General features: G+C 37.5%; 2 protein-coding genes across 7 annotated transcripts in view; one reads left to right on the forward strand and one right to left on the reverse strand.

Moving 5' to 3' along the window:
- TBRG1 (transforming growth factor beta regulator 1) overlaps window positions 1-4,828 on the forward strand; it is a 675,454-nt gene extending 670,626 nt beyond the window's left edge. For all 6 annotated transcript variants that reach the window (XM_044080849.1, XM_044080848.1, XM_044080847.1 and 3 more), the window contains one exon: window positions 4,235-4,828. In XM_044080849.1, the coding sequence (XP_043936784.1) occupies window positions 4,235-4,383 (149 nt within the window). In that variant the 3' untranslated portion in view covers window positions 4,384-4,828. The remainder of the gene's footprint in view (window positions 1-4,234) is intronic.
- Window positions 4,829-9,686: 4,858 nt separating this feature from the next.
- Window positions 9,687-15,004, reverse strand: part of SIAE (sialic acid acetylesterase) — a 310,992-nt gene continuing 305,674 nt past the window's right edge. Inside the window, exon 10 of the mRNA XM_044080856.1 lies at window positions 9,687-11,319. Within this exon, the coding sequence (XP_043936791.1) occupies window positions 11,089-11,319 (231 nt within the window). The 3' untranslated portion in view covers window positions 9,687-11,088. The remainder of the gene's footprint in view (window positions 11,320-15,004) is intronic.

A 15,004-nucleotide genomic window follows, 5' to 3' on the forward strand; every position in this document is an offset into this window, starting at 1 on the left:
GTGGTTGTATTCCTTGGAATTGTAAAGTTCTAAGGTCTTTCTCGACTAGTTCTTCATAAAGTTTAATTAAAGGGTGTACAGGTGGATTAAAAGTGCTGGTTCTACAAAGCCCTGAATTAATGTAGGGCTGCCCTTTAAAGTAATGTGCTAGGTTTAAATTTCTAGCAAAAAGTTTTAATTCAACTAAAATTTGGGATATATTACAGGAACGTGCGGGGACAAACTGGAAACCCCTAGTAAATAGATCGAAAGTTAAGTCTGTAATTTGTAAATCAGTATAGTTGTATATGATGAAGTTGTCTTTTTTAACTATAGCACAACTATTACCTACAGTGCTAGAAAAATTGTGTTGTAGAAGTACCATCTCAGGGATAGTGGGAGTATCATTTAACCATGTTTGTTGCTCCACATGTGTGGGGATTGTTTCTGTCCCCATGCCCCCGTCCTGCCAGGGGGATGCTGAAAATCCTGATGGGAATTCTTTCTGCCTTTCTCAGCTAGCCTCTCACTCCTATGGGGGAGTTCATGAGTAGCTCTAAAATGGAAATCAGCCCCCTTGCTTTGGTTACTTTGGTTGTCCTGTTTATGTTCCCACCAAGTCCTATTGGGAGAGGGGTAAGCTATTCCTTCTCTGTATTCTGCTAAATCCCTGTCTAACTTACGTATTTTTCTGTTAAGAATTTTTATGCAAAATTGATCGACTTCGTTAAAAACATTGTCATATTCAAACTTCACAGTTAAAAAGTTGTTGTCAGTAACAAGAGAATTATTTAGAACATTTAACTCGTTTGTAAGAGTATCAGCCTTCGCTTGTATTGAAATTTAAATACTCAGTAGCAAATCCACCCAAACATTACTCTAAAGCCAAACTCCAAGCAGTTATAGTTAGTTCTACCTTCAGAGTCATTCCTGTTGGCATCATGGACCGGCACTTCCCCACAACTTCTCTAGCTAGCCTGATTGAAATGGGTAGCTTGAGACAGTGTAAGAATTGTCTTATGCTGTCTGATGATCATCTGTTTCTTAAATAGCAAAATAGTGTGTGAGAAGTGTACATATATAATATCCTTGGAGGCAAAAATTGCACACACAACCAACTGAGACACCAGAATTGTCAGAAATACACCACACATCATACTTCTCCAAGGTCATCGCAATACACATAATCCATCATATGATGAGGTTCTAAGGATTAACTTGGCTAAACCTCAAGGACCTCCAAAACAGAACATGGACACAAAGCACACTTGGCATATTAAGCCTGCTTCCTCACAGAGCACAAGGATTCCCAAAGACACAGATGCTGAGCCCATAAGGCAGGCATTGACCCAACCAAGCATTCTTGTTTTAGGTGACTCCATTGTGAGGCATTCAGATGTGCTGTTACTAGGGTGATCAAGGAAAGTTGACTGTTAGCTGCTTGTCTGGTGCCAGGATCCATCAGATCACACATGCACTGAAGTCCTTGAACAAGTACCAGTATGACTGTTGCAGTTCATGCTGGTGTCATTGACTTGAGGTGTACCTCTGTGGGTTATATGAAGAGAGACATAATGGAGCTCTCAGACTGTGTATCCAAGGCAGGTGTGAACCTAGCATTAAGCAGTATTCTACCTTCTCCATGGATGATGCCATGATATGAGCAAAAAATAGGGTGGGAGGATGGCGTAATGGTTAAGGTATTTACCTTACAGACAACAAGGTGCATGATTTGATTCTCACATGGGGTAATTGGCTAGGCTTAAAGTTGCCCATAAGAGCAGTTAGCCTAGTACTAACCCATGAACCTGTAAAAATAACTGACTTCAATAACTGGCATAGTCTTTGGTGACTTTCAAAGGGGTTCCAATAATTGTCAGCCTGGGAGGGATATGATCGACAGACCACACTGCTTTAGTAGGGAGGGCCCGCATTTGTCCCCTCAAGGGTTTCAATTATTGGCAAAGACACTGACCACCTCCATAGTGGCTTTTTTTAGGCAATGCCACCCTGATCAACCTAACAACATAAAACCAGCAAAGGAAATTAAGGTGTTACTGATTTGTGCTAGAAGCCTGAACAAGAAACACGACTTCCTACAAGCCCTTCTCATCCTGGAAGACATTGAGGTCTTTGTAGTGACTGAGACATGGTTTAAAGTAAAGGACAGCACTCTGGCTATGCAGGGCCTTCCACATGTTTAAACCAGCTGCTGCGCAGGAGGGGTAAAAAAGGTGGAGGTGTATCTGTCTACATCCAGAAGAGACTCACATCAAGGTGAGTAGAGCAGCATGATGCACTAGCGCTTCTTTCATGTCCAAACAGCCATCAGAAATGCCCCACACCATATATTAGCTAATTATAGAACTCCCTCTATGACAAAAGAAAATCACAGTGCATAGCTACAGTAACTAGAATCACTCAGTGTTAAACCCAATACCATTTTCCTAGGTGATCTAAACTATCCAACTATGGACTGGAAAACCTACACCACCATTAGTAGACAAGCATAGAGATTCCTAGACTTTGTCAATACAAATGCCCTGGAACAATTAGTCACAGTACCCACTAGGGGGGAATAACTGGGAATAAATCCCTGTCACCTCCTGGATCAGCAGCCTGCTCACAGATATGATGCAGATAATCAAAAGAGGGGAAGTTACCTCCACAAAGAAACCAGTCACAAGTGGAGTCCCCCAGGGTTCACTTTTGGGACCTATTCTGTTTGATATGTACTTTTCTGAAGTGAAAGCCAAGTATCAAAGGGCTCTGGATGACTAACTTTGCAGATCTGCAAGCTAGGAGTAGTCACTGAATCCCCAAATGACTTAGCCATCCTGCAGGAAAATTTGTGTCACATAAGTAACTGGTCTCAAAGTCATGGACTGAAACTAAATGCCAGAAAATGCATTACTGTATCATTTAGGAAGTCATCTACCCCAGGGAGCTACCACACTGAAAATATGCCCCTATGAGTTGACCCATTTGTTCAGTATTTAGGAACTTATGTGAACAATGGCCTAACATTTGACCAACATGTGACTGTTGTTAGAAAGTGCTTCTGTCTTGCACAATCTATAAACAAAGGGATTGTGTCTAGATTTAGGCATGTGACTGTCCCCCTTTACTCAGCCCTCATTAGGCCAGTCATTGAATATAATGCCCCCTTTGGCATGTACCTGTCCAGACACATGCAACAACTGGAATACCCACAGAGATACCTTATACAAGGCCTAAGCAACGTGTCCTACATGGACTCAAATCCCTGTCACTATACAGTATCCTACAGACTGCTAAGAGGTGACCTGTGTGGCATACAAGGCATCCTGCAAACCATTACTGATGGATTTACTGCACATCAGCAAGTCAAACGGCATCAGAAATACTCTGTCTAGGGATTTAAACCTCTTCTGCAAAATCAGCAGTCTGGTTTGTTGGGACAGGTATATTTTGCAGAGAATACTGGGGCTCTGGAACAGATTCCCATCCACAGAAAACAAAGTTCATCCCAGTTCATTTTTTAAGTCCAATTTAGATGTATGGAAGGGAACCAGAAAATTTACCCCAGGACTGCCCCCTGTACTACTAATGGAAAGAAGCAGCTCCTAAATGCTTTATCCCATGCATGGGTCCCCCTCATATTGTTTATGGTATGATCCCACCTAGAAATACACCTCTGGGAAGGTTGTAGCTCAGTAATATCTGTAGCATGTCCTGTAACTGCGTACTGCTGTAGTGTGATTTAGAACTGTGGTAGGGTTCCATCTCCACCCATGGCAGTTCTGGATGTTTTGTGTTATTCTTATTAGGAGTATTATGTAACTGTCGACCATGAGATGGGTAAGATTGGTCTATAATCAAATGAGATAGGTTAAATGTAACATAAAAAAGGAAATTGGAAAGGCTTAAAATGGACCGCAAGGGCATCTAGCTTATATGAGCCTATAAATAGAGCAAAAAAGATACTAAGCAGTATTTACAGGCACTGGTGAGCTGTGCATAAGGTAACCTACCAGACACATGTAAGTGTAGTTCTTTGTTGGCAGTGGTATTCTTAAAATATGTACGTTGAACTAGATATAAGTGGATTTAGTTTTTAGCCCAGTTAAAACTGGGAATGAAGACCATCAAATAAAGTGAAAAGATCATTATGTTGAGTAATTTTCAGTTAGATTTCTTTGTAGTCACATGGTTCAGTAGTACTTTTAGATGCAATTTATTGTGAAGAATATTAAAGGTCTTTCTTTGTTTACAGTGTCTCTGGATTTGACTGTGAAGCGTCCTGTACAGCAGCCCATGTCACCTTATCAGAAAATGCTTTCACCCCAACAGTGTCTGGTCTCGCCACCTCTCCAGCATATTACATCACCTGGACAGGGCAATTCTACTAGGTCCAGTCAGTGAGAATGGGCCTATATGTTAACATAGTGACTATTAATTATGGCTGCTCATATTGAGTATTATTATTGTATACGTACTCTTGTCTTTCACCTCAGAGAAGGAACTGAAAATACAGATAATGTTTTAAGAGGTGAAGTTTTTGTTTCAGTTCATAGACAAACTTGCCCACCATTCTTAAAAGGTGCACTTCTGCTTAACCTTCTCAGTCTATTCTGTTATGTGAAATATGTTGCCATTGTGTTCCATTTACTGCAAGAGCCATTTTTGTGGTGAAAGTAGCAGTGTGCTTCCTTTGTATTGTTCACATGGAAAAACTAAAGTCTTGATATTGCGATTTCAATTCAGGATTGGTCATTAATTCAGTACATATAGCTGCACTTTGTAGATGATTTTATTCTTTGTTAAAGACTGGGATTTTTCAATGCAACATTAAACAGAAGTAGCTGTACTTTTTTTCTTGTAGATCCTGTATTTTAAGTAGAAGCCAGGACCAGATGTACATTATTCCATATTATTAATTTTCTTATTTATGTATGTAAATTATGTGCCTCCTCATGATAGTTTAACATAAATTTTATCTTCACTTAAGTTGTAAGAGTATGTACAGTGGTGCGGAATGTTTGCCTGCACTAAAGTAATGTCTTTCTGCTTTTCCCGGTTAGGGGTCACCACAGCGGGACTTTGGTCCGCTAATGATTGGCAGTGGATTTTTACGGTGCCGGGTTGCCAGTCCGATGCCCAGCCTTCAAAGAAGGCACACACATTCACACACACCTACCTGCATGTCTTTATACATCACTCGACCACGGGGAAGACATGCAGACTCCACATAGAAGGTGCTCCAGCTGAGAATCGAACGGGAGAACCTCTTGCTGTGAGGTGGCAACGCTAACCGCTGCACCACCGTTTGCTTGCACTACACTTTGAAATCCAGCCTGCCAAATTGCTTCATGTTCTGTTGTTCTGATCTGAATGTTTGTCAGCAGGCTGGCTTTTTTTCCAGGTTTAAAAAGGGATGTTTTTACAAGCCAGATTATCAGGTTTAGCCAATAAAAAACTACTTCATAATGATTTTGTGCATGCATGCATACATGCTGATATTTTTCAGATTCTTCATTTGCCAGTAAAAAATTGAAATGGGATTTAAACTGAATTAATTGATTTTATTAGCTCAGTTTCTGCAAATGTTGCTACTGTATTGCGCTGATTGATTTGCAATAGCTCTTCTTGAACAAACCTTGACAGGTCATGGTAATGGAACAAACAAATAAATGCACTAACTATGCGTCACGTAAAGAACTCAACTCTAGCTTGTGTTTGTATAATGAAAAATTGCTGAATCATGTAAAATACATCAGAAGACAAAAGTGCTACCCTTATCCTAGATTTTTTTTAATAATCAGATCAAACTTCATTCATTTTTTGCAGCTTCACAATAGTAAGCAATCAAACATAAGAAGTTTGGGATAATACAGTGAAAAATGATCTATAAAAAATCATCACAAGGAGAGACTGCATAACTGGAGGCTCTTATTGTTGATAAGAAGATTACAGCAAATGTTTCCTGTGTCCCTGCCAGTTCTGCTGATCATGGCTAGAGTATCACTGTGTGTGAATAGCTGAAAAATCCACAACTACCCAGACCTCGTGCTGTTCAAAGGGAGTGAACACCAGCAACTGTACAAAAGAAAGCTACTTAAATGTTTTACTAAATAGTGACAAAATGTAGTTCACAGTTCTGCTGTACTCTTTTTAATGTTCTGCTGACTAAGGTCAATTATTTATCATGTCTTTCAATGGTTGGCAAAACTATAGAAGATTAATATGCTTCAAGAAACAGCTCACTAATAATGTGATTGTTAACTTTTCTGGAAACTTCTAAATAGAGGTAACATTTGTACAACTGCAGTTATCTGAACTACCTATGCAGCCAGTATGTTTCCTTCAGACTGTTATAAACTCCAAAGTTGGGTGAGGAAACTAGTAACTTTGCCTAGAGAAAGAGAAATTGTGTAATAAATTCCCATAGAACCCTTCACAGAAGGATACTCCTAAAACTTAAATCTTTCAGGAAGCTAGTCTGCAGTATCTTTCAGTTTCCAATAATCCCCTCTCCAAAACAATATTTTTTTTCAAAAAATGTAAAGCATGTACTTAATTCTAATTAAAGTTCAGAGAAGGAAGATGCTGATTGCTTGTTGCCTTATAACATGAATCTCGCCTACCCAGAGCCTTCTGGAATGTGACTTTATCTGCATGAATATCATTTGAGATTAACAGATTGCAAATTTGGCAACCTTTTGCATGACACAGAGTATCAGCCTTATCCACGTTGATCAGAATTACTTGGAGAACTGGTAGGAACTCCATAGTTAGCTTAGCTTAAAGGAACTGAATGGTACAGAGCATACCTTAAGCATAAATACTTCTAGTGGTCCCTTATCAGTACCCTCATTATTAATGTATGTGCTGGAAGGATGCATAGACTGCCATATAGTGTGTTTGGTAATCCTCTAGCCAGGAATACTGTAATCATACCATCTTCCAGCTGCTACTTATCTGTTGTTGATTCTGGGGTACAGCCATCCTCATATTGGGATTGCTGAGCCCCAGGTAAGAGTTGGGGGTATTTAGAATAAATTTTTAGTAATGGCTTACTAGCGCTGTGCATTTCATACCAAGAATTACGATGCATGGGGAGGGAGTTTCAGCGCTATGAATTTTTTGATTCTAGCAGTGTTCTTACAGGAGAGTATGGCCTAATATATGAAATTATCTACTTAAACTAAAAGCCTTTGCACATACAAACCCAGTGTGGCATCCCTAATCCCAGTTCTTTCGAAGGTATTCTTGGGACAACTGAACTGACCTGGCTTCTTATGTTGTGATAAAATATTATTGGGGCCAAATACATTTTAATTACCACAGCACTATGCAGGAATTAAAGCTTGAGTCTCTTCCTTCTGTGGAGCCTTATGAACAGTTTGTGACATATTTTCTTATGCTTATGTATACTTTTATGGTGTATACCAATGTTTAGTGTTATGTGATCCAAACTCAGAGCGTATTTGGGCCATTTAAGTGTTTGCCATAAGATAGCCCAGGTACGTAAGCATAATCTTATACCATTTATCCACGTGACACTTAAAGAACTCCGAGCTCTCATTACCACATGCATGCAACAGTAATGAGTTCTATAGTCTCCCAGTTCTAGTACGGAAGTAAGCACTCTTAACTGATCTCTCTTTAACAGGAACGTGGACGACTGGATGGAAACAGAAAATACACCCTAGGGATCCCACCTGTGTCCCTGCTGGATAGGGGAAACAGGTGCTGACTTTGTGGAAACATGGGTGAAATTCTTGGTTAGGCTTATAAGGGCCAGTAGACTAGTATTATTCTAGGAATCTATGATGTTCCAATACCCGGGATCTTTATAAACAACTTACATTTCTAAGTATTGATATTATGATTAGAGAATGATGTACCCAAAGAAGCAGCAAATATCTCATTTTTAGGCATTTAAAGACCAAAAATAACCCCACTTAGCAGTCTGTAACTAACGGAATATAATGAGAGGTGTTCCAGTCTTTTTTTATATCCCACTTGTTTCAGCCCAAAAACCTGCCTGGTAAATGGTTTTGGATTTATTCTAATTTTCTTTATTGAGATGCACTAAAACAAATGAAAGTACCACACTATTGTACAATGGGCCTAACTGCTGATGTAAATAAGGGAATCAAAACTTTTTTGTAATCCATACTGCTAACACACCTCATAATATCACTTAACATTCCACAATGTAATCTCAATACAATATTAGTATGGGCTTTACATTTTAGCGAAGTATCGCCCAAAACCCTTAAGCCTCTAACCTGGGTGGGTACTCTGAAGATGTAAATACCCAAAACATACAGGTAACAAGTATTATTATTACTGTTATTGCCAAGGTGCAGGACCATCCACTTCTTGGCACTGAACCTCATGCTGCTATTTGCAGGTCATTGAAAAACTGTATCTAGGTACCCTTGGAAAGCATGTTGTTCATTAACATTGGAGCTATTACCCCCTAGTTTAGTATCATTGATAAAGTTAATAAACCAGATGTTGTCATGACATGGAAATGCAAACATTAACAAACTAAACAATAGTGAGCCTATACTAATCCTTGTGGGGCTTCTGTACCAATGGCTTATTTTTGGTAGGCAGTCATGAACTAACTGTTCATTAATACGTTAGCCTCCCATTTCACCACAAAATGGTTGAGTCCCCTTTCGATAATGTTCACTATGTCATCATGAAAAATAGAATTAAACCCCTCTGCAAATTCCAGGCAAGTAACATCAATAAAGCCAAAGTCCAGACAGCTAGTTCTATTTTCATAAAAAAATAAGTTCGTTAAACATGATTGCCCAACACCAAAAGAAAGTTAAACTATATCAACATTGAGGTTTGTGTTACATTGGGTAACGTCAAACAATGCATTCAAAACTTTTTCCAAGAATAGAGATCAGGCTAATTGGTCTAAAGTTGTCAGCTGTCAAATGTAACTGACCCTTGGGACTGGGGATAACAATTGCCTCTTTCCAGGTTGTTACAAAACCAACTTCTAGAGATTTCTGAAGTAGTTTTCCAATGCTCTTCAGAAAGAATCTGTTCAGGCCATCAGGAACTGCTGCCGAACTTGCTGTGCTGGAATCTAATGCTTGAATGACTGGTTTGGTAGTTATTATTCAACATTTGTCCAATGCATTATTGTCCCTCTGGGTAGTTATATTACTACATGATGTACTAGAGAATTTATCAGTGAATATATCAAAAAAAACTATTAAGCTCTGTTGTAAGGCTATCATCTACCAGTAGAAAGACAAGATATAGAGGAACCACAGTGGGTAGTACAAATTGCCAAAATACCACCAGGACAAAAAGTCAAAGTATAAACATTTCTTGCAGGTGGGGCAAGCCCCCCCCCACACTCCCACATTTATATGTAATAGCTCCACAGTCAAACAAACATTAACAGAAATCTCCCAAAATAAAGGAATTGTGATGGCACATACATAGAAACTACACCAGTAGCTATTTTCCATTAAAAATATTCATGAGCATTTTAAACCTTGAAGTTTTTGTGACTCCAGTACATCACATTTGGGGAATGTGAACTCTGTGGACTGGTAGAAATAACCTATTTTCACAAGGAGTCCTTATGTGTTGGTTGTAGTGAGTGCATGTAACTGAATGTTATGCTAAACCGTTGCAGAGTTCCACAGATGGTAAGTGCGCTGGATAAAAATATGCCACCTAAACATTTTCTCAGTTCTTTTTATTTATAATTGAATTACAGTGCATTACATTATAGCAAATTGCACACAAAAATCATTTGAGTCCATTTTCTAGAATACATAAGTAATGATACACATCATATCTCAGTGCTTGGCTTTACAGATGATGAAAAAAAAAATATATATATATATATATATATATATATATATAAGTGCATCTAACTCAGAGTCTTTTACCACTGCTGGTCAAAAGAAAAATGAATACTGGAGACTAGAAAACAAACCCAAAATCACAATCATTAACAAAGCATCTGAAAACGAGGTAGATAGAAATTGTATGGTTCCATCAAGACCATTACTGTAATTACCAGTTAATTCCAACTGATTGTGTGAGCTGCTAACTCTGTAAAAATACTCATTTTAACTTTCTCACAACATGTAGCAACCTTAGAAGTGACTTTATGTTGGGGGGGGTGTCTCTCCTGGCAATGAGTAGAGTTAGGACAAAGGCCATCCAAAAAAAAAAAATCTTAAAACCATTACATCTGTGGGTATATGGCACTTTGCTTTTGCACAATCTACCTCATGGTATCAGGAATTGTAAAGCTGAGCTTCATGAGACAAAACCTTTAAACAGTAGTGTAGCTAGGGTGGGGCGAAGGGGGGGGTGCCACCCCAGGCACAGAGTGACAGTCTTCAGTGCATTTAATGCCAGTATTGCATTTGTGGTCAGAACTGAGTTGCTTAGCTTTGATGTGTGAAGCAAAATCTACAGCAGCTGTCTGCTACAAATGTATGAAGCAGCTGGCTACAGTTTAAAGGGGAAAAAGAGTTTTTTCTTTTCTTAGAACTAAAAAGCTTTAATGCTGTGTGTGTAGCATAAACTGTTGCCAGTAACTGCCACAAATGTAGCAAGCAGTTACACTAAAATGAAAAAAAGCTTTTTTTAAGAATTGTAGGAACTGAAGTGCTTAGCATTTCATGTGTGGCATAAATTATAGCAACTGCTCACTACAAATTTTGTTCTTTTTTCTCTTTATTCTGGGGGAGCAGAGATCATTTTTAGGGGAGGGGGTCCAGGTCAGGGGATGGCACCAGGCACTACAATAGCTAGCTATATTTCTGTCTATAAAAGGACATAAAAAGTTGTCTTACGCACATCTCTTATAACCCCAAAGAAACATCATTGTGAAGGAACATTACTTAAAACCCATATTTTTTTACAAAATTCAGAAGCTTAGACTATAGAGTAAAAAACAGTAGACATTTAACAGTGTATAATGGTTTTAGCAGAAACTTGTAAAAATAAGATCCCTAAGTAGGTTTAATCAAGTAAACTTTGGTACAAAAGCCCTTGCAAATTAATGCAGCATATATCCACTGATTCAGGGTTTTTTTTTCTTTTTCTGGAGTGGATGATGATGCTTTAAATAAACCTGAATGGAGGTGCAGGAAGTATGTTCTCCTTATTGTACAGTGGACACTTTTTGAGTTCACATGGCCAGTCTCTCCATGCATACCGAAGTCCTGCGATGTACATACTGCTGCATCCACTTGCAGACACAGAAACAATGTTTGAGGATGCAGAGATCATAGCAGCTGGTACCCATTTTGAAGAGTCTTTATCACAGTGACCCTTCTCAGAAGAACAGCATACCTGAAAAACAAAAATAGAAGCAGCTTGGGTATATTTTTTATGTAAAAGTTGTAGCTGGAAGAAAGATGGAAAAAATTATATATATATAACTACCTTCTGTTAAGAAAAAAGACTGCTTGACACATTAAGATATTTTGCCAGGCTCACAGAGGTTCAGTTGGACATCTTATATTTAATATTTGATAATAATACAGCTAAAAGAGTCTTTAAGTAGGGATGAAATATGTACTAGGCAAAATATCCTGACTTTCTGAAGTAAATATTAAACACCTCATTAATCTTCAAGCCCAACCTTGGGTATTCCCAGAGCTATCACCATATGTTGCCAGTAGTATCACTGAGTAGTATTTAAAGGAATCTTAGTAATTTCCAACTTGTATCTGTGTCTTTCCATTTTTGTTTCTGATTCCACATCCCCTTCTGATTCTTCTACTCTCTACTACTGGTTTGCTAATGTACTACACTCAAGAAAATCTCTCTTGCATAAGACAGTTTCCTGCATTGTAACTCTTTCACTCATTAAGCATAATGCCCTACTTATGCATATGTAAATGATCTATACCAAACAGTATCTTCCTAACCTTTTGTTCCATTTCTACTGCCTGCTATTAATTGCACAGTTTGTAAATATGAGCAGTTATCCCTTCTCAACTATTATTATCTTTTGGATTTATGGTTTTAGAACAAATTAAAACCAACATTAGAGGTGGTCCCTGGGAGGATACGATAGAATTCAGGGACTTATGGTGGCAGGTATCCCTACAAGCAGACCACCCCCCTGGTTTAAATGAATTTATTTCCATCAAACCCTTATTAAAATTAAGGTCTGCCAAATTGTAAAGATGAAATAGGCATTACCTAGAGCCGCCATGAGATGGCAGTAACTAACTTGGAGACAATAGTGCTGGGTTTAGAATGAATTTTACTTTATCATTTTTTAAATATATTAAATGAATTATTTTTTAAAAAAACGAAAATAGGGTACTTTTATACTTTTTAATGTAATTTATAATGGATATACATTTTGAATGGTCTTTTTATAATAACTATAAATGAGAATTTGGTTTTAAGTGTTTTTATTTACCTAAAGGCTAGCTTTATTATATATTGATTAATTGACTACGTAATTAATGGCACTATATATATAGGTCACTAACGGATTTGTCATTCATCTGATGAAGTCTATAGTACAAGACGAAAACGCTTGTGGATATTAATTGGCATTCATGTTGTTGTTGAAATAGTGTGTCTTCGTGTTCTGGACTTGGAATAAAATTGGTACGATTTAAACCGGAATTCCCTATCTGCACTTTTTTGATTTATTGGTTTGGTTTGTGCAGAAGTTTGCAGTATTTTTTATTTGGTCTTTTTTACTGTGGGAGAGATGGAGGCGATCGTACCTGGTGAATCCAGAGGGCCGGACGAACTGGGCCAAAGTCGGAAACTCACCGAACTGATAGATTTGTTAACCCCTTTAAACCAATCCCTGGTGGGGATTTACCGGAATTTGGCTCCATGTCACTTTGTAGGAAGCGGAAGTAATCCTTTGCACCACGAGGACCAGAGGGAGCTTATTGGCATTTTGGAAGACGTCGGCGACCCTAGAGAGACGAGCAGTCCAACGTTTAATCCAGCTAATACTCCGGGAGTTTTTCAAATTGATGCAAATGGGTCTACTAAAAGTGGAGAAACGAACCCTGAAAAGGGAACGGCTAGGTGTGATGCTAAAACAAGAGCTAAAACAAAAGGTACTGTACACAATTTTCCCAATCAGGGGGCTATGGATATCAAAGACTGACTCAATGTGAAATATTCGTTCAAAACTGTTGGCGGTGGGGACTCCTATAAGACAAAACTGGATAACCTTTATAAGTTGATGGTTAAATACAGAACATATTGTATTGAAAATGAGTACTTGAATGAATGTATTCAAAGGGAAATAGTACCGAAAGGATTACAGTTATACAAATTTCCCAATGACGTAACAAGAGATTCTGAAATGTATAATGAACTGATTGAATTATTTAATAAATGTGATCTTGACATGCTTAGACTTGTAATAAGGGATAATATTAGATGTCAAGAAGTACTTCAGAAAGAAATTAATGAAATAGACCGACAAATTAAGGAAGATTTAATTTTTACTATTGAGGAAGAAAAAACTAATTATTTTAAGATAAGAGATGAAATTGACAAAAAATCTAGTGACCTGATTAATAGGAAAATGAATAAACTACAAAGAGATATACAAGATTATAAAAACAAAACAAGTTACCCTAAGCCTCGTTATAGCAATTATAATAAACCCAGCTATGAAACATCTGGGGTTGAAAATGAAATTAATGAACTACCCTTACATGATGAAATACATAATTATGATAGAGATTACCCCCCTCTTCGTAGATCAGAGAGATTGTTGAATAGAAACAATACCCATGAAACAAATTTTCAGAGGAGTGGGGGAGAATGGGGAGGGGAAGGGGGAGATTTTAAGGAATCACCACCCAGACCACCCCCTGTTAGTAACACAGATGTTGTAGTGGAAGGAAACAAGTATACCTTTAATAATTTCACTATATATAATTTCAGTAATGTAGAAATCAAAAAGGAACATTTTTTATTATTTTCAAAAGGTTTTAAATTTATTCCTTATAAAAAAGGAGATGTTACTAGAAATTTATTAGATATCAAACTTTTTTTGAGGAAAGTTAACTTAAATATCTTGTTTTCCGACAACCAAGACAAAGATGGGGGAGAATTAAGGAGGAAAAGTATTTTTAACCCCTCAATACATCCCCAACTGAAAAATCTGGAAAAGGTATTAGAAATGGAAATAAGAAAAGAATATAATAAAATGGGTTTCAAAGACAACATAAGTAAGGAAGAAAAACAAATTCTTTATGAAATAAAAGGAGACTCTAATCTTAGAGTTATGAAACCAGATAAAGGGGTGGGGTTGTATTTATGGATAATATATTATATGAGAGCAAAAAGCATATCCTCCTATGGGATGACAATAGATATACCAACATTTCTCTTAATGAGACTAATATAGCATATAACAAAATAGATATTAGTATTAATGAAATGTTCTATGAGGGATTAATTGATCAAGGAACTTATAAATACTTGAAAGTAGAGAAACCAAAAATACCTACAATATTTGGCATACCCAAAACACATAAATGTGAAATAGACCCCCCATTTAGACCAATTGTGGCAGCAGAAAGGTCCAAAACATATCCTTTGGCAAAATATGTAGATAACAAGCTCAAGAAACTTTGGATATCTAAAAAAAAACAGTATTAAGGGATTCCTGGGACCTGTTAAAAGAAGTCTCAGATGAATTAAATCATGAAAATCTGTTATTTGTTACTATAGATATTATCGACCTATTTTCCTCAATTCCACATAAAGAAGGGATGGAAATGCTAGAAGAAATTATATATGAAGATAATACCTTAACACAAAATGAAAAAATAGTTAGCATTTGGTTAATAGATCTTATTTTAAAGAATAATTTTCTGTTTTTTAACGGAGAATTCTATCAACAAACACAAGGGGTAGCTATGGGAGCTGCCTGCGCCCCTACTTATGTCAATCTAGTTCTTATCAAATGGGAAGAGAAATACATTTTTAATTCCGAATTCAACAATTGTTGGACACTATACCATAGATTCCTTGA

Source organism: Protopterus annectens, chromosome 8.part0, assembly GCF_019279795.1.
Source record: "Protopterus annectens isolate FY-2018-M chromosome 8.part0, PAN1.0, whole genome shotgun sequence".
Classification (NCBI taxonomy): Eukaryota; Metazoa; Chordata; order Ceratodontiformes; family Protopteridae; genus Protopterus; species Protopterus annectens.